At 39.1% G+C, this 20,378-nt stretch overlaps 1 protein-coding gene across 18 annotated transcripts in view; it reads left to right on the top strand.

Moving 5' to 3' along the window:
* LOC105214245 (STE20-like serine/threonine-protein kinase) overlaps positions 1–20,378 on the top strand; it is a 113,021-nt gene that overhangs the window by 73,298 nt on the left and 19,345 nt on the right. For 10 of the 18 annotated variants that reach the window (XM_054225358.1, XM_011187561.3, XM_029041678.2 and 7 more), the window contains 12 exons: positions 8,096–8,302; positions 8,405–8,604; positions 10,453–10,670; positions 10,748–11,324; positions 11,793–13,070; positions 14,164–15,168; positions 17,345–17,687; positions 17,751–18,005; positions 18,073–18,189; positions 18,253–18,376; positions 18,456–18,577; positions 18,901–18,948. In XM_054225358.1, the coding sequence (XP_054081333.1) occupies positions 8,121–8,302; positions 8,405–8,604; positions 10,453–10,670; positions 10,748–11,324; positions 11,793–13,070; positions 14,164–15,168; positions 17,345–17,687; positions 17,751–18,005; positions 18,073–18,189; positions 18,253–18,376; positions 18,456–18,577; positions 18,901–18,948 (4,469 nt within the window). In that variant the 5' untranslated portion in view covers positions 8,096–8,120. Of the gene's footprint in view, positions 1–6,033; positions 6,188–8,095; positions 8,303–8,404; positions 8,605–10,452; positions 10,671–10,747; positions 11,325–11,792; positions 13,071–14,163; positions 15,169–17,344; positions 17,688–17,750; positions 18,006–18,072; positions 18,190–18,252; positions 18,377–18,455; positions 18,578–18,900; positions 18,949–20,378 lie in introns of all 18 variants that reach the window. The other 8 variants (XM_054225369.1, XM_011187569.3, XM_054225359.1 and 5 more) reach the window with 7 other exon arrangements.

Raw genomic sequence — 20,378 nt, 5'->3', positions numbered from 1 at the left:
CAGATGGATCCAAACTAAATGAACAAGTGCGAGGTAATGTCTTTTCAGAAAAATTAGACATCAAAATCGCATCTCGACTACCAGATCACTGCAGTGTCTTTCAAGCGAAGGTTACTGCAATCAAAGAAGACCTTCTTTCTTTAGCAACAAGAAACATATTATTTTTTACGGACAGCCAGGCACCATTGAAATCACTAAAGTCTCTTCGAGTCTTATCAAAGATTATGAAAGATTGAATTGAATAACTTTATCAAGACCAAAAGATGTTTCTGAGAGGACATGGTAGTGTGAGTGTGTAGTGTATAGTCCCAGTGGAGTCTCAATGGGCCTACTAAAGGCCACTTTACTTACCTATCTATTTGAATATTATTGGACCAAGCAAAGATTTTGTAGTATACAATTTTCGAGTTTAAAGAACCTTGTATTCGGATTGGTTATCCGAAAATTTTGCAAGTAAAAATTTTTTTTGAAAAGGTTTGCTAACTGATCAAAACTTTTAATTCAAAAAAATGTATAAGATAAAAAAATAAAATTTCAATAGTTTTTACTCGTTTAAATGGACAATATAAAAGAAATTTTCAATACTTTCATATTTTATAAAACAAAAATTGTCAGATAAGTACTAGATGCAAATTAAATTTTTCTCCAACTCCGCACCACTGTGCAACGTCACTAGGCGATATATGCCGGTACTCACACTGTTTGCTACTGTTGCATTAACCACTCAACTCAAAAGTCGAAATGTATTTAGTGTGCACTCACACGTCCCTCAGCTTCTCTGCCTTGTTCCCCATATTTCCTTTACAATTCACATTTCGTGCTAATTGCACTGAATTGTGTTTGTTGTTCTATGGCTTTTATTGACTTGTGCCTTACTTTGTCTCAATTTACTTCACTTAGCACAGAGCTGCCGAAATACATACATACCTACCATATATAGCATATATGCCTCACATATACAGACACATATAAATACTTGTGTGCTATGTTGAAGTATGTGTACACTCACATTCGTCTTGCTTTGCTCTCCAATCCGTCAGCCTTTCTGTTTATTTATGTCGTTAAATTAAGTTTCCTTTGCGTTGTATCGCCTTGACGAACGCATATTTGTCAGCACCCTGTATAAGGCGAGTGCATTCAGTTGAATTTTCAGTTCTTACTTATTTTACAGTTTGTTATTTATTGTTGGTGTTGTTGTTGATGGTTTGATGATACTACCTAACGTAACATGTTGCAGAGGGTATTTGAAATCGTTTCTTTTAAGTGAGTGACAAAAGAACACGCCGCACATAACGGAATGCTTGCAAAGCAACAACACAAATTCGATTGATTTATTGATTTCAGCGAGAAAGTTCAACAATTAGTAATCTTAAATTACTTTGCGAATATGAAGGAAGACTTATTGCTGAAAAGGGTTGCCAAATGTTTAAAATTATTAATTCAGTATAATTGAAAAGATATACATCTTACTATAACTGCTGAGAGGTGTGTATTCACTCCAACATCAGAGCGGTAGTACTGACTTTGGATTCGATGACAGTCCGCTCTAAGTTAAGGGAGTGTCGTAACATCTTTATTAGCAACTTCGAACTACTTTGTAATCTGACTTGTGTGGGACACCATAGAATCGCTGGAAACTACAAGAGAGGATACTCTAGCAACATTGACGCCGGATAGGAAACGGGTGGGTAGTCCGTGGTCAAGTTGCGCTGGAGTGAGCTCGCTAAACGCTGGGCAACAACCAACAACTGTGCAGTAGCGAAGACTTTCTGGCCCGCGGTGTACCGAAAACTGAGATTCCATCTGCCGTCGCTTGGGAAGGCTCATCTCGCCGCAATTATTTGTGCGTTTACTGGTCACTGTCCAATAGGCACACGTGCGGTGAGTTTAGGGATCAAAGTAGACACTAGTTGCCAAATCTGCTTAAAGGAAGGCGAAGAGGAATCATCCAAGCACTTTCTTCTTCAATGTTCGGCATTCACCAGACTTATGTTAAAGCAACTCGGTAGGCACACCTTCGGCAAATCCAGGGAAGTGACTGGAATCAACATTAGCCGACTTAAGAACTTTATAACCGAGTCCCAGCGCTTTGTGGAGTCATAAGGGTGTTGGCGTACCGTCAGCAGTATTTGGGTGTCACAAAGAACAGTCGGTGCTGTCTAAGTTAGATTCTCTGTAGATGTGGGGAATTACCACTTGATCTAACCTAACCTATCAGTTAGAACTTTTGTAAACAAAATGCTTAAAATAACGGTAGTTCTAAAATACTCAAACAATTTCTTAAAATACATATTGTTAGAGATATTCGGTTCCGACCGCCGTTAGTGACGCCCTACATGCAGTTGCTCTTATTATTGTTGCTGCAACGCGCTTGGCTTGTGCCATCACTCAGCAGCAACAGCAGATTGCCGTCGTACGTTGGCTATCGCTGGGGTTGTTGTGCTTGTTGGTTGGTTATTATTGCTGTTTTTGTTGTTGTCATTGCTCCTATCTTTAGCAATCTGGTATTTATCGCACATGTTGTTGCCATTGTTGCTGCTGTTTTTGCCGCTGTTTTTGCCGCTGTTTGCACGCTTGTCTTTGCTGCTGCTGCTGTGTGCATTCTACGGATCAGTAGTCGGCGACGCACATAGATGCAACTGTGTTTGTGCGTGCGTCTACTTGCCACAAATATTCCGCTGCAAGCATTTCGCTGCTGCTCTTACACACACTTCAAAATCGTCATTTCGCTCATCTTGGCAGTTGTCTGCTGCCACGCCCGCCACAACGCCCACTCACTCCCGGCACACACATAAGCGCATGCATTGCACCGTTAAGTGCTCACTTAAATTTGCTAAGCACAGACAAATCTACAGATGCTTTTGTGGCTTACCAGGTATTTCTGCTGCAGCTTGCGTGATTTTTCACCACAGACGCAGGAACACGTGATTCAGCTATGCTTCAGCTACTGTTTGTATGTATGTGTGTGTATGTGGCACAATGCGATCATCCACACTCGACACTCTGCTTATTGTTCTGCATTTGGGTCCATCAAGTGCATGTGCAACTCATTATTATTACCGCATGATTTTCCCTTCGAACATTACTTATGCGCACGCTTATGTTTACTTACGTACATGCGTACTTACTTACGTTGCTCTGCATAAGTAAATGCATATCTCTACATATATCTATCTTCACACTTGCCACATGCCCCATGCTACACATGTTTGCTTTCTTTCATTGCACTTAAGACTTACCGTTAGTTTGCTTCTCTGCACTCGCAGCCACATAATCTCGAGTGCGTGCCAGAGTGTCTTTTAAGTGATTTTCATTTGAACGCTTGGAAAAGTGCAACAAGCGAGCCAGTCAGCCACACAGTCAGGCAGTCAGCTAGCAAATGCAACACACACACTCACACTTGTATGCATTTGCATTTAGCAAAAGCTTGTTTATGGCTGCAAATTAGCAAATTGAAACAACAAAATACTTTAAATTAATCATACACTTGTGCTTCTATTCACTTTCATGCCAGCATATTTTCGCACATCAGCACTTGCAGTGTCGTATTTACATGCAATACACAAGTAACGGTGCATGTGCATAACGCATAAGTGCATATGTGCAACATTCGTACTTCTCGGTCTATGGACTCCTTCGTGCAGCAATTATTGCGAGTTTGTTTGCCATTAAGCGCAATTGATTGCAATCTTTCATAATGAGCGGCATTTAATTGAATTTTCTATTCAACTGGTGGGTCGAAAATGGTTTACAAATGAATAATTTGTGGCGTTTTTAGTAGTTCATTACTATTGGACTTAATTAAATTTCTTTGGTGTCGATTATTTTGCGATAATTAAGATTACATTTTATTTTGTAATATTAACTGTTATTATAATGCAAAAGTACTGGAGAAATTAATGAAGAAAAGTCAGTAATAATTCCAAGTTCATTTGGGAGTAAAGGTCGTCTCATTTTAGACCTATAGGAAAGTATTGTGGTATTCCATATTTTGCTTCAAAACAGGCAGACTCAGTTAAGGCGTTTTTTCAGCGAATATTCTCTTGAAGTCTCGGATCACAGAATATTGTGTGAGAGCTTGGTCCAAAAATATGGTAGACGAGGTAATTCATAGCTCATTTCATGAATTGCACTTCACTCACTTTGTATAGAGCCTTCGCAAACCCAACTCTTGATCTATACTAATATTATAAAGATAAAAGATTTGTATGTATGTTTGTAATGAATAAACTCAAAAACTAATGTGCCGATTTCAAAAATTCTTTCACTATTGGAAAGCTACATTCACCACGAGTAACATAGGATATATTTTGCAAGAATCTCAACTTTCTGGAAATAGTTCCCAGGTGAGGGTATCAAAAATACTCCCTGATGGAGAATCTTAATCTGAAACTAAAAATCGTCTTGCAAGTCATTCCCTTCGCATCGCAATCGCGTGCCAGAGAGTCGAGTAACGAGCGCTCGCATCTGCTTGCTGAACAAAATTTCAAAACCTCCCAAGTACGCGCTTGAGAGTCGAGTACGGAGCGTGCAGCGGTTTGATGAACAAAATATTTGAAATATACAACCTCGCAATAGGGCGTCGAACTCTGAGCGTTCCCAACGCCTTCATAATCAGAGAGATAGACATCGGACAATGATGTCTGTCTAAAGACTAGTGGACGTAATCAAGTTTTACCTCATTGCAAATAATATAATTTCATGTTCGAATTTTCCTCATTTTTAAAATGAACCCACTTAAGAAACGGGAAAGTAAATACAGTATGTCAAGAAACAGTTTACACATAGAAAATAAATACACTTTTTTACTTTCCGCAGCCAAATTTTTTACTTTTTACTTCAGTTCAACATATTTTTTGAATCAGGGATGGTTACTTACAGTATTTCAAGAGATGTGATGCAAAAAAAGCTGCGAAAGCAATGCAAAAACCAACCAAGAACAACAAAAAACAAAAATCATTCAATTTTGTTAGTGTCAAGAAACACTTTACACACTTCGATTATTTGACTTGTTAAGCACGTGTTATACAGTTAACCGTACTTCACCGTTACCTATTCTTCGTAAAGCCATTTTGTTTTGTCGCGCAGTTTCATGAGAAATCTGAATGTTGCACTCTTCCTAAAACAATTTCGTAGGAACACTGATCGAAATTTTTGGAATTTGGTCATGGGGCAATAGTTGGACCTCTTCAAACTAAACCCTTTGCATGGAATATTAAAAATACAATAATGGGTAATTCAGATATGAAAAAAAGCAAAAATTAATCACCAACTAATTGACAAATTCATTGTAAATGCCTTTACGAAGAATAGGTAACGGTGAAGTACGGTTAACTGTATAACACGTGCTTAACAAGTCAAATAATCGAAGTGTGTAAAGTGTTTCTTGACACTAACAAAATTGAATGATTTTTGTTTTTTGTTGTTCTTGGTTGGTTTTGGCATTGCTTTCGCAGCTTTTTTTGCATCACATCTCTTGAAATACTATAAGTAACCATCCCTGATTCAAAAAATATGTTGAACTGAAGTAAAAAGTAAAAAATTTGGCTGCGGAAAGTGAAAAAGTGTATTTATTTTCTATGTGTAAACTGTTTCTTGACATACTGTACATATGTATGCGAGAGATACATCCATCCAATATTATTTTGTGTTGTTTTTACGTTTTCGTCGCTAAAAGGTTACCCTAGCAACATGATGAAAGCTTCCAGCATTCACTATATACAAATATTCACTGGATAGTTAATGATTATTCTCTTTATACTAATGTCAAAGAGTTGTTATTTTCACTTTTATTAATAAATAAAAGTCTACGAATAGTTATAATATATTTTTATACCCTGAACAGGGTATATTAAGTTTGTCACGAAGTTTGTAACACCCAGAAGGAAGCGTCGTAGGCCCTATAAAGTATATATATAAATGATCAGTGTGTTGAACTGAGTCGATTTAGCCATGTCCGTCTGTCTGTCTGTCTGTCTGTATATATACGAACTAGTCCTTCAGTTTTTAAGATATCGTTTTGAAATTTTGCAGCTGTTACTTTCTCTTCAAGAAGCTGCTCATTTGTCGGACCAATATATCATATAGCTGCTATACAAACTGAACGATCGGAATCAAAGGCTTGTATGGAAAATTTTCGCATTTGACGTGATATCTTCACGAAATTTGACATGGATTACTGCTTAAGGTAATAATATAATCTCCGAAGAAATTTTTCAGATCGGTTAACCATATAACCCACTTAATGTTTCTAGCAAACACCCCGGCTAAAAAGAATTAGTAAAATGTTTTCTTTTTTTTACTTACTTTTTCTTACGTCTTTAGATTTGCTTAAACACATAGTTACTAAAAGAAATGCACCTGTGAAGGGTATATTCGCTTTGGTACAGCCGAAGTTAACGTTTTTTCTTGTTTTTTGACTGCTCTTGAATCTCAAAAAGTAACATTATCAACTGATTCTGATTAAGGTTGTAGAAAATAAATATTATTATCACATCGTCAATAACGAAGAACATTTGGCGGAAAAGAACCATTTTGAAATCTTTAAATAGCCATGGTTTCTTGTCAGTCTCATATCCATAAATCTAGGTTGAATCAAGCTCCCGTTGTCACAACTACGGTTGTTAATTATTTTGACATTTTCCAATGTGTAATATTAATTCTCTCCTGATCTATTTCACATCCGGTGTCATATGAATGATTTATTGCTAAACGTTTTGTTCAAAATACTTAGACATAAATATTATGCAGTTATATTTATATACCATTCTAATATCTCGAATATATATATCTATTGATTGGTGAAAATAAGGATTCTATCCGGTTGAATTAACTGAGTTCAACTGTTGAATTAAAATTTGAACTTCAATGACATATGTATCATAATGAAAAAAAAACGATAAAATTTGATAATTAGGTTTTTTGTTATTGTTTTTCGAAAACTAATTACTCGTAATTGTAATTGTAATGTAAATTAAAATCCATCAATCCTAACGTATCATTAAATATGGTATAATGACATTTTATTTGCTGTTGTTTCCGCTGATATAGTTTTCATTTCCGTCAACACCGGAAAATTTGTGTTTAATTTGAGTTATTCGATTGATATACTTGCCTACTATTTATTATAACATACATATTATGTATAGCTAAACCATTAAATACAAGTAAACAAGGTGTCTTACGGTACATGCAAATTGACATATATTTTTGTACGAGGGATGTCGGTAAAGGGTTTCCAAATCATGTGTTAATACTCAGTATGGATTTGAACTTTCATATATCAACTACTACAGGGTGTGCCTTCTGCTATGTTGATATGAATGAAGAAAGACCATAGTAGAAAGAAGAGAAGCATTTGAGACGCTCGTTTTGAAAGTGGATATAATAATGTGTTCAAATGTAGTCCAAATGCATAGCAAAGTGATACAACAAATCAAAATATTTCAAATGTAGATTAGTGTTTAAATTCAATAACAGAAAACAAAGGTTTACGAATCTCAAACATATTTTCCGAAACACCCCTAATACAGCGTTTGCTTGTACATTAAACACACTAGAACCTGGTACATTACAACCTTCTGCATTTCGATTTATAACCTGCGTATGCTGCAGCGTTATGATTTAGACAAAGTGACTTAAGCTTCCTGGCACACTTGGCAAGCTTGTCACCGCTTGTTCCGCTGAATCTTTTCAAATGCAATACTCTGCTTTGGGGCAATAAAGTTGCCATAATGAGCTCAATAACTCACTGTAAAATGAGGCACATACACACACACCTTATACAGCTCGAAATGTGTACAGTTACACAGTCACAAGGCAACGATAAAAAATACATATTTTACTATTACTGATATCCTTTCGAATGTGGAGCAAATACTGCTTTCCGCACATTGTTGCCGCACTCTCAGCCCACTTTGGCGGGGAGTGCATACGTGCAACATTGCAGTTTAAACCCAGTTTCTGCTCTTTCTACTATTGCATAGTGGTCTTTACTATGATTTATAAGCAACTTAGCTGTCTACTTTAAAATATTTTATGTTTTATTAAAAGTATGTTGGATATTTATGTCTTTCTTTTGCATTTCTCTTTGCAGTGCATTACACAGTTAAAGCTCAAAAATGGTGATAAGCAATCCGGATGCGGTGGCTGCCGCCGCCACCACCAACAACACTGCTGGCGATGCGGTTGACTTGGCACATCCATCGGGTATTCCACGTGATAGAATCGATAATATAATGAGCGGTATAGCAAATACGGGCGATGTGAAAATGAATAACCACCGAAAGAAGCTGCGTCAGAGGTGAGTTCGTGTGAGGTGGCAAGTGATGTTGGCGTTTTAAGTATTTAAATACCGTTTGTGCAATTAATATACCGTTGTTTCTACGTTAACTTTTTCCCTTAGGTTTGATATTATTAAAAAGTTAGGTCAAGGCACATATGGCAAAGTGCAATTAGGTATAAATAAGGAAACCGGCCAGGAGGTGGCTATAAAAACCATAAAAAAGTGCAAAATAGAAGCGGAGGCTGATTTGGTGCGTATTCGTCGTGAGGTGCAAATTATGAGCTCAGTGCAGCATCCCAATATCATACACATTTATGAAGGTAAGTGTAGTTGTGATTTCATACTTATTATGGGCGGCGTGGGTCAAAAACCATATCTCAGAAACTATTTTACCGATTTCAATGAAATCCGGTATATAGTATTTACTTCGACATGATATTACGGATGGAAAATTAGCGAAATCGGTTCACAACCAACCGTACTTCCCATATAATAGAATTTTGAATTCCATTTCATTCCTTCAAATTATAGTATATACATCAGAACCCATTGAAGATATCGGAATAAATCTTTACACAAATACTGTGTATGAGTGTGCTCCGGTCTTGAAACCTTCAGTTAGTCGCCGGATCTTTTCGTAAAATTTCAGCTCTCGGTATCTTTCCCATCCCGCTCGTGTTGCGATCGATCGCAACATTGCGAGGTATGCAGTCTGTTTTCTCTCCACTGCGAGACGACAATCCTCATTATACCAGCTGTTTTTTGACTTTTCCGAAAGCCAATGGTTTCGGTTGCAGCTGTACGTAAGGAGCTTGATGTGCCGTCCCACACTTCCCTTATACCGAGTTGCTGATGAGTGCTCTCAAAGAGCAGGAGTGCAAGTCGAGTAGAAAAATCATTCGGCTGTCGGTTGTGATTGCATCTTCTCGATGTCGAACTTTCCTTGTGTTTGTTGACGTGTGCGCTTTTCTACACAGAGGCGGGTGCGTATCTTAGCTGCTACAAGATAGTGGTCCGAGTCGATGGGACCACGAAGCGTACGCCCATCAAAAACACTGGAGACATGTCGTCCATCTATCAAAACATGATCGATCTGGTTGCGAGTGATTCGATCCGGGGACAGCCAAGTAGCTTGATGGATCACGACCATATTTTGGGCCCCGGCGAAGTCGATCAGCCTCAGACCGTTTGGCGACGTTTCGTAACCTTCTTTACCCACCCTAGCGTTGAAATCGCCAAGCACGATTTTGACATCGTGGCGGGGGCAGCGCTCATAGGTACGTTCTAGGCGCTCATAGAAGGTATCTTTGATCACTTCGTCCTTCTCTTCCGTCGGGGCGTGGCCGCAAATCAGCGATATGTTAAAGAATCTCGCTTTGATGCGAATTGTGGCTAGACGTTCATCCACCGGAGTGAATGCCAGGACTAGACGACGGAGTCTCTCTCCCACCACGAATCCCAATTTTCGCTCCTTTATATGGCCGCTGTAGTAGGTGTCACAAGGACCCACCTTCTTCCGTCCTTGTCCCGTTCATCGCATTTCCTGGATTGCGGTGATGTCAGCCTTTACTCTTACGAGGTTGTTGCTTCTTATTCATTGATTATTCGTTTTTATGTGGTGGGTCCCAAACCCTACGCACAACCGCATACGCGGGATTTGCCTTCTCACCTTAGCTCGCCTCCAAACGGATGTCTGTTGGCTACCCAGAGGATACTTGCTCTAAGACCGGAAGTCGTGAGCTGCTTGAGCCCCATGCAAAAGAATCATTCCTGGCCACTCCCAAGTGAATGGCAGTCAGAAACTTTCCTCACTTACGGGGACTCCATCCTCCAATTTGAAATATCTTAGCCAAATTAAATGAGCATATAGTCTTGTATATAGTGTATCTTGACGGAAAAAAATGACTGAAATCGGTTCAGGTATTACCCCAGCCCTCATACACTATACATGATGATGTTCGTTATTCTACTGGACTTTATGCTGAATTTATGGTTGAAATTGTGTGTTCTCTTAATAAAATTACGTCAGTAAAGTGCGAGAGTATAAAATGTTCGGTTACACCCGAACTTAGCCCTTCCTTACTTGCTTTTTATACATTTGAATATTTCCTAGTCACTCGATCCTCGATTCGACTACTAAATAAATAAATATTTATGCTCTCTTGCAGTATTCGAGAATCGTGAGAAGATGGTGTTAGTTATGGAATTCGCCGCAGGCGGTGAACTGTATGACTATCTCTCGGAACGAAAGGTGCTAAATGAAGAAGAGGCGCGTCGCATATTCCGCCAAGTGGCCACGGCTGTATACTATTGTCATAAGCACAAAATTTGTCATCGCGATTTGAAGTTGGAGAATATACTACTCGATGAGCATGGCAATGCAAAGGTTAGTGAGCGCCACTTAACCACACACTCTCTTACATTCCATATCTATTTTAACATTTATATTTCTTCAATTTCCAGATCGCCGATTTTGGTCTCTCGAACGTGTTCGACGAACAAAACTTACTATCCACATTTTGCGGTTCGCCGCTTTACGCCTCTCCCGAAATTGTTGAAGGTACTCCCTACCAAGGTCCAGAAGTCGACTGCTGGTCCCTTGGTGTGCTCCTCTATACTCTAGTCTATGGATCAATGCCATTTGATGGTTCCAATTTTAAAAGACTTGTTAAACAAATCAGTCAAGGTGATTACTATGAGCCAAAGAAACCATCGCGTGCATCAACGCTCATACGTGACATGTTGACAGTGAGTCCACGCAAACGTGCCACCATCGAACAGATTTGTGCCCATTGGTGGGTCAATGAAAATGATAACGTCTCATGTCTGGACTTGGCTGAAGAGCTGGCGACACAAACACCAGTTCGTTTGGATGTGTTGTTGTCGTTGACACCGGCCGCCGTGACGGCCGATCAATTGGTTGTGCCATCCGCTGATGCGGGTAAGGGAGAACGTGTGCCACGAAGCCACTCGGTGGGATCGATACGTGATATGGGTGGTAATACGGAAGCCGAACGCAGAATATTGGACATGGTGGCTGGTATGTTTATACAAAACGATTATATGTAAACACAAATTTAGGTTAGAGTCCTGACTTGAGCTTTTAAAATGTGAACAAAGTTATTTGTGTAACTACATAACCTCAAGCTCAGCTCGCAAATATTTGTTTAAGACTTTCACATTATGCTAAAAACTCTATTTGTATGTGTGTACGTATTTAGTAGTTGCAGTTTCCCATTGTCTGTAAATAGCTGATAACTGTCTTTTCCTACCCCTCATGCGCCTCAAATATACTGATCACTTTCATTTCTGCGCTCCTCCTAACCAAACTTTTACATATATACTTTTTATAACCATAAAAAACAAAAAAATCAACAAATGTTTACATTGACCTCTGCTCATGTACACATTCAAGTGGACTAAACTTGTGTTTCCATCATGTAATAACCCATAATTCATCGCACCTCCTCTTCTCTCTCTTTTTCCACATATTTCTCTACCACTCTAGCTGGCGGCGAAGCAGCACTCATGCCATCACCAACACGCACAATCACACCCACGCAGAGCCCAGTGCAGAGTAAACGCAAACTCCAGACCACAGTCTCCACGGAGAACGCGCATGGTGCGGCGCTCAAGAAGAAAGATAAACCTGGCAGTAGTTCTATGATACTCGGAGAGTCCACCGTGCCATTACCGGCAGAAATACCCATGGAGACGGAGGAGGATGAGGCAGCAGAGCAGGCAATAGTCGAAGAGCCAATTACACCGGCCGCTGCCCAAACAATGCCATCAAGCAGCTTCTCCCAAAGAGATATGGAAATGGTGGGTGATCTGTGCGAGCAACTGATTAAAGAAGACTCCAAATCAGCGATCACTGCACCAAACACAGCAACACTGACTGAACCCAGCGCACCTGTGACACCTACACATGCCAGCGTGCCGCGTCAGAAAACCGTTAGCAAGCTGGAGTCGCTGGAAGAAGCGCCCGAGGAAAAGGACGCCACCAAAGTTATAAAGAAATTCGTCAACAAGCATAAAACAGCTGATCTGGTCAATGCGATCGGTCAGATAACTCCCGAGAAAGCCAACGAGCAGTCTACGGCCACGTCGGCTGCAATAACAACCACTAATGCCAAAAGCGCATTTGCCAAGCCAACAGCAGGTGCAGCAACCGCAAATAACGCCACACCAGCGCCCTTCGTGCGTAAATGCAGTCTACAGGATGAAGGTTCCTTGAATAAATTCAATGCTGACCGGCGAAAGTCGCGTGTGCTCGAAACCACCGAAAAGCTACAGCAAATGAACACTGCCGGCGGCGAGAAACCGAAGAAGTTCAGCATACCCGGCGTGAGCGTCGGCAGTTTCAAGAAGGAGTTCGAACGTAAAGCTACAAATCCGCCAGTACAGCAAGGTCCCACACCAGGTGAGTTACGCGCAATGGAAGAAGTTGCGGCCGCCGCTGCAGCCGCGCAAGAATTGGAAGCGGATGAACAATCACCAGCTCCCGGTAGCGCGCAGCCAACAACACCCGTGCCAACAGGTTACATTGAGTCAAGCGATTCAAAGACTTCCGTCGCCTCGTTGTCACTGGAAGATGCGCGCCGCTCCATGGAGAACTCGATTGCGCTGTTGCGTCAGGCGCAAAGCGAATCCTCGAAAGAGGTGGATCAGTTGTGCGCGCAAACGGAGAATATCGAAGTCAGCGAGGCCAGCAGCCCGATAGTGGCTGAGCGCGAAAGAAAATTGAAGAATGCACGCGCCATCATTGGAAATGCCATACAGCCAGGTAAGTGCGAATGCTACTAGAAGTATTGTAGTAACTCAAACAATAACAAGTATAATGCTAATGCCGGAATGTGTTTGAAAAAAAGAAACAACGAAATGCAGTTGTAAACTTCTTCACAAGCTTGCCAATAATGTGCTTTGAATAACTATATGGGAGTTCTAACCAAAATTGCACAAAAGTTAATAACAAATTGTCCTTGCCTTTTTAAGTTAAATTGAAACTGTTTAGCATGCAAACGCAACATTTATGAAAAGAGTCGTTCGGACTGTGTACCGTTAGATAACAGCACCGATTTAACGCGTGTCTTTATTTAGTTGTGAAACACGAGACGGACCTACGGCTTTACTAAAACGTCTTTTATACTGTCCTTCCGCTTATCCCGCTATTAAATTTTATTATTAACATAACCTAAATTAAGGTTCGCTCTCTAGTTCTCTAAAAGCTCAAAGCTCAAGAAATATGTCAAGTTTGGAATCCAAGTGGAATAATTACTCACCACAGTCATGCCCTTTCCTGAACTTCCAGTTGAATCCAATCTCTTTATTTTTATTTTTTTTGTTATTGTTATGGATTGGTAACCCTTAAAATAAAGAAACGAACGACAATTATAGCCGGCGATATTTTTTGGTACTTTTTACCACGATTATAACCGAAGATTATAAATGACAATCCTTCATATTTTATGGTTCAATTCCATATACTAAAAACGATTTTGCCTTAGAACTCCTGTATTTTCCTTCCCCGCAAAGCATTTCACATTTACCGAATACGAAATATTGGTAAGCTCAACTCAAAAATATTTTTCAAAATTTGAATAAAAAACCACAGGCATATTTTGGCCCATCAATCATATCAATTCGTCTCTTTTTGCATACCAAATCATTTTAGAGGTTTCATTTTGCATTCATTCATCAATTTTAAGTACTTCCACACATCCCACCAATACATTTACATACATACATATACTTCGTTTCAATAAGACAGTCGCACACCCACACTCACCCACACAGACACACATATACCCCTACGTACTCGTAAACATACAGCACGTACGTTCATTTGCATCATCTCATCATTGGTTCATCTATTTTAGTTATACGCAGGCCACCATCACAACCATCCTTTGGCATCGGCGGCGGGGGCTACGGTCAAATGCGTGCAGCCAGTGGCGGTTTTATTGGTTTTGGCAGCAGTGGCAGCGGCAGCGGCAGCATGAACGGCATGGTTGGCGACAGCGGCTATGGCTCGATGGGCGTCAACGCTCCATTTGGCGGCGGCAGCGCCGGTGGCTTTGGCTTTGGCGTCGTCGATGTCGGCAATAATAACAACGTTGTTGGCAACCATGCACCACAGCCGCAAGTGGTGGCATATAATATGAGCGCCGCCCCTCAGTTACCGCAGCCTCTGTTGGCATCGAGAAATGCAAATGCGAAGGCAAATTCAAAAGTGAATGCGAATGCAAACGTTGCCCTCGCCGCTGCACGGCAACATATAATGGGTCGTTTGGCAGCTACCGCTGGTGGTCAGAATGAGTTCCAAAGTGAATTTGCACCGTCCAACTATTTCATACAGTCACCAACCACCTCCACTCCCACTTCCCTATATACCCAACAACATCATCAGTACCACCAACAACAACCACAAGTACACCAACACAATTCACAGCAACAAAAGCAACAGCAACAACAACAACAGAGACAATCACAACCACAGCCCAGTCAATATCAAGCTACTAATTCTTTGCCGCAATCAACACAAAATCAACTTTTGCAATTCCAACAAAGACTACAACAATTACAACAACAAAGACAGAGACATCATCAAGCGCTAATAGAGCAGCAAAATGAATTTGAATTGCAACAGCAACAACAGCAACAACAAGAAAAACATGCATTTCCCCAACCATTATTGCAACAACAACAATATCAAAATAAACAAGCTCACAGCATGTCAATGCCACACACACTTGCCGCATCTGCCACTGCCACTGCCGCCAACGTCAAAAATACCGCCATTTCCTCTACCGCCACCGCCACCACCGCGAATAGTGTGCCAAAACCGTTTTATAATGCACCACCTCCTTCGATATTCTACAAATGTAAGTTTAGTTGTCGTTCGTTCGCCCGTTCGTTCGTTTCTTAGTACGTTAGCTGGTTCGCTCGTTCTACTTTCTTATACTCTTTTATTTATTTTCTTATCTTTTTTGATTTCCTTTCCGTTCCGTTCCTATTTAAGCCGTTTTTTGTTGTTGTTGTTATTTCCTTTTTGAAATTTATGATTTCCAAAATTGTAGAATTATTTTATATTTACTTTTTTTTGTTGTTTTTTCAGTTTGTTGCTTCCATTTTTGTTTAGCCATACATATATACATACATCTCGCAATGCAAAAGCTGCTCGACACACTCGGGGTGTTCGAGTAAATACATACAGATGGTATATGAAACAAGTTGTTGTTCAGTATTGCTTTCGTATTATAGTTTGTTCTTCGAAGAAAATTGACGTTAATATAAATAATATGGGAAATATTTTTGAGAAATTAATTTTAATAGAATTTTCGAAATTCAAATTCACTTGCGTTCGGTTAATTACCCTCGATGTTTACCCACGTCAACTCTTTTCTGAGAGAACTAAACGAATGTCTATAGACTTATTGGTTTGCCAAAATTTTGTAAGGATCTTCCATAAACTGGTTATCCCCACTAACCTCGTAGTATTTCTCCATAATTTACGTTGATAACTGTCCCTAACTGTTAATTGTCCCAATTCCCAAATTCATAAAAGGCGTCGTCACTTAAGTCTCTCGGGCATCCATTTTCAGGAGTTAGCATCACAAAGTACTGACTTTAGCGGTCCAAGTTGGATCTCCTGTAGCACAGGGATCCGCCCTTTGTACTTGTACGGAGCTAAAGTGGATTTAATTTGAATTTAAAGCGTCAAATTTATCACTTCAGGTTTCATAGATTGGGTCTATATATCCATCACAACAACAAAAACAATTATATCATTTCTAACTCAAAGGGGACTGCTAAACTACCTTCAACTATTTTCTACTAGTTAGTCTAATTAGTCTAATAACACGTCAGTTACTACTACTTAGCCATTTTAGATCCTATTGCTAAATAATTTAAAGCCCTAATCGCCATTTAAGTATAGTTGTCTTTAGTCCCTGGAATCTGACGATTTGAGCAAACAACTATTGTAATTACAGTAGATTGGTATTAATAAATAGACATAAATTGTAAAAAGTTATAACTCTTTAATGGAGTACCCACATATCCTCCTGTGTTGTGATTTGGATAACCTTGCCGATGAATTCATATGTATCTGATCTCATACATAATCTTCTGACTAAAATTGAAAAATTACTATTTTTTAAATGGGGCTTCTTTGATTCCAATTCGATATATTTTACTAAAATATTTGAAGATCCGCATACGCGAGATTTTTCGCACGCAAATATGTTCCCATCGAACATTAACCGCAAATGATTCTACAGGGTAATTTTCAAAATAATAATGATATTCTGTTCAGCTTTCACGTTTCTTTTAGTCACATCTTCTGCTCGAAAACAGATTTTTCTGACCACTCTAGGTGCTATTTACTAGGTTTCAGGGTTTTATCTGAAATGAAATAATGATATTCCAGTCTCGGAGAGATCAAAGTATTCTAACCCCACTGTTAGATCACAAGTTGTGCTCTGGGTTACTTATATGTATATGCTTTACTCATGTTCAAGCAGTTTAAAGTAAAAACTGATATTTCTTTCCTAATTTTCTATTATTCTAGTACTAATTATTTTAACGTTATACACAAAAAATTTTCAAAAATAGAATTTGGTTTTACACTCTGAAGTAAGTTAAGAGTCTTACTCCGGTTAAATTGACGTGAATATCTTAGTATTTATCCCTCTACTGTATGGTTTTTTGTATAAAATATGTTTTTTATGAGAAATATCCCCACCCTTGGCGCTAACTGCGAATTTATTGGTATTATTGTTGTAAATTATTTTGTATTGATTTTCCACATTTCTGAAATAGGTTGGTGAAATATAACTAAAAACCCCCCCACATGCTTGTAAGTTTATTTTTTATTTATTTTCGCCCATTTCATTCATACGCTTACTTCATGTCGCTTTTTATCAATGTTCATAACTAATCATAAGCATTTGGCACACATTGTCGCTGCACCTAGCGCGTCAGCACACAGTACACACAGTTTCTTACCGCCTACACTGATATTCTTTTCATTACCACTTTCTTATTCTTTTCGCACAGCATCGCCGGGTGGCGAGCCGAACAACACCGTGAAGACATCCACCGCTACCATAACACTGAAATCAGCCACATTGCCGCGCCGTAAACCGAGCACCAAAACGGAAATTCAATTAGAAATCAAGCCGCGTATTGTCGAAAAACCGAATATGCATTTCACAACGGAAATGCAGCATCCTGTCGCTGACTTGCGCAGCGCGCCACCACGTGATGGTCCGGCGCCTTACAGCCCCATCAAGACGATGTTGAATGCGCGCGCCACAAGCCTCGAACCCAAGGAGCACATTATACCCATACAGCGACCACAAGCGCCGTATGCGCGCACAACTTCAAATACAACAACAAGGTGAGTGTCGGATAATCTATTCAGCTTTGCTTCCTTTCCGCTAAACTGCGTTTTTGCTTAAAGGTCTGGTTCACTATCGCGACAATCGACCAATGACTCTGAATCCGACACAACAACAACTGCAAATATGTCACAATCCACCGTTACGGGCTCATCACAACCGATTAAAAAGAGTCCACGCGAATTCATCATACCAATTGCGATGGAGGGCGGCGGCTTCATAACACCGCGCGAGGGCAGCATTGAACCGTCAGAGTCTAGTCACACCGCCTCGAGTCGTTCGACCTTCAGTCGACTGCGACCAACTCGTCGCATTGGGTATGTTTAGTCAGAAATTTTATATTCATTTTAAGCTTTGTTGCTAGAGTAAGCGTTTTATTTGCAGCAGTTCACTGCTTAACGATTCTGGCATCGACGATAATTCGCCATTCCAGAAGTTCCGCACCTCGTCCAGTACCAGGGAAGCCGACGAGGAACCGCGTTTTACGCTGCACAGATTAAGGTGCGTACACACACACACAGCTCGGCTGCTTTATTGATTTTTATATTCTTCATTACATTGTAGAAGCTCAAGACCGGTGAAGAAACTCAGTCAGGAGAACGATTCACAAAGTTCCGGCGAAGAGGATGACGATGACGGATTTGAAATACTCACCGCTGAAAATCTCTTCTCCACACTACTACAACGAGTACTTTGCTATAGCTTTAACTGTATAGAATTATACGCTAAATTTGTTTTTTGTTGTTCTTTGCTTCATTCATATTTAGGTGCACGCTTTGACACATCGCATGAATGTCGATAAAGATTTGACAGCAGGCTTTTCGAATTCAAGCCGCCTGCTGAGCAATATGCGGCATGGTCCTTTCTGGAATCAGGAACCTTTTGGCAGGTGAGTTTGCCGACAGTTGTGTTTTTGAGGTTCTGTTTACATATTTTTATAACAATAACTAATTCCTCATGCATAATTGAAGCGTAAATTAAATTAAACCTTTTCATACTTATCTCTGTTTTCATGCTGCGTGTGCTTGTGGCTAAAAAAAACAAACTACCACTGACTAAAATGCCTTAAAAACAAACGGGTTTTGCTCATACAAAAATAAATAAAAATAATTTAAATCTGCGTATTTTCAACACACATTCGTTTCATGACAAATTAATTTTTACAACTAAAAAAACAACAATACCAATAACATTACTCAATTTTATGTTAAGATCTCAAGTGAGTTATACATACAGTGAAACGGTCGAAAAGAAACAAGTGTAAGTATGCCAAAATCGGGAATGTATTTTAGTTTAGCATCAAAGTTTTCCAACTTTTTAGACGGCACTACTTCGTGAGTTCTTTATCTTTTTGTTCTCTTATAATTTTCTCTTAGATTGCACTCTGACCTATGACCTTTTTCTTAGTAATCTTTCAACTCGCAAGCAATGCTTATGATTTCTTTATTTTTTTTATCCTAATAAAAGCTGTACATTGAGGTATATTTGTTGATATAAAACCAATATACTATATAATTATGCTTCATTAGCCCATACTCTGAAGAGAGATTTTGGTGCGTTTTAGTTGTGTCCTCTGTAGAGTTTTCGAAATTCCTACGATAAGTCAAATTTTTGAAGATCGAAACATAAATTTCATTATTTTTTGTTCTTTTGAAAGTTCGAGAACACAAAGCGAAAATCTCCAAATCATAGATAAGGTTAATGATCATGAAAAATACATTTAACATAAAGTAAGCATTCCTTGTGAGCTGCAAATCAATCCAACTCTTGTCTGCTCGTGTTTCGTTTCATGTGACTATCTTTCTTGTATTAGTTAGTAGTTACCATCTTGTACTTCGTTCCTGAGCATGCCTTGTCTTCAACAATTCAAACTGATTGTTGTACTACTCCTTGAATCGGACCAAACTAATTTTTTTCCGGGAGATTGAGTCATAGATAAAATGCGTATTTTTCGTTTTTCGAAATTAGCCTCCAAAATCGAAATATTTGGTTTCGAAGTTCGAAAAAAAGATTTTTTAAAATAATTGTTAATTACAGGATATAGTTACTACACAATCCAAAGGTCGAAATAATTTACATTTTCTTCTTGATTGAATGGCATATAAATTGTTTTACTCAAGCTTATATGACAGATACTATAAGGGGTCCAGAATTTTTTTTATTTTTTTCGAAGATCAAACTTTGACCCATCATAGCATCTGTCATACAAGCTTTGCCGATAAGTTTCAAACGCCATTGAATTAAGAGGAAAAGGTCGATTATATCAAAATTTTGGATTTCGAATTCTAATATTTTGATGTTAGAGGCAAATTTCGGTAACGGAGAATACATTTTTTTTTACTTCTGGCTCAATCTCTTGGAGAAAATTTTTTTAGTATAATAATGAAAATCGATTTTGCCGTATAGTGTTATTTCTAGGTTATAATCTCATTATTTATTTCAAGGTTATAATTTTTGAAACGTCTTCTTTTTTCTATCATTTTCTAAATTGCTATAGAACGATTACGATTAAGCAACGAGTTAGGAGGGGTCTTGCCAGTTTAAATCGTTTAGTTAGATTTTTATTCAAGTTCAAATCACATTGCTGCTTGTAAGTTGATAAAATATAAATGTCTTTCTCGTCATACAGTGATTTATGTAAATGTTTCAAGTAGCGCCGGGCATAGACCCCTCATATAGCATGACTCCTC

The sequence above is a fragment of the Zeugodacus cucurbitae genome, chromosome 2 (assembly GCF_028554725.1).
Source record: "Zeugodacus cucurbitae isolate PBARC_wt_2022May chromosome 2, idZeuCucr1.2, whole genome shotgun sequence".
Classification (NCBI taxonomy): Eukaryota; Metazoa; Arthropoda; class Insecta; order Diptera; family Tephritidae; genus Zeugodacus; species Zeugodacus cucurbitae.
The sequence above is the reverse complement of the archived record's forward strand: the minus strand, read 5'-3'. Positions and strand labels throughout refer to the sequence as shown.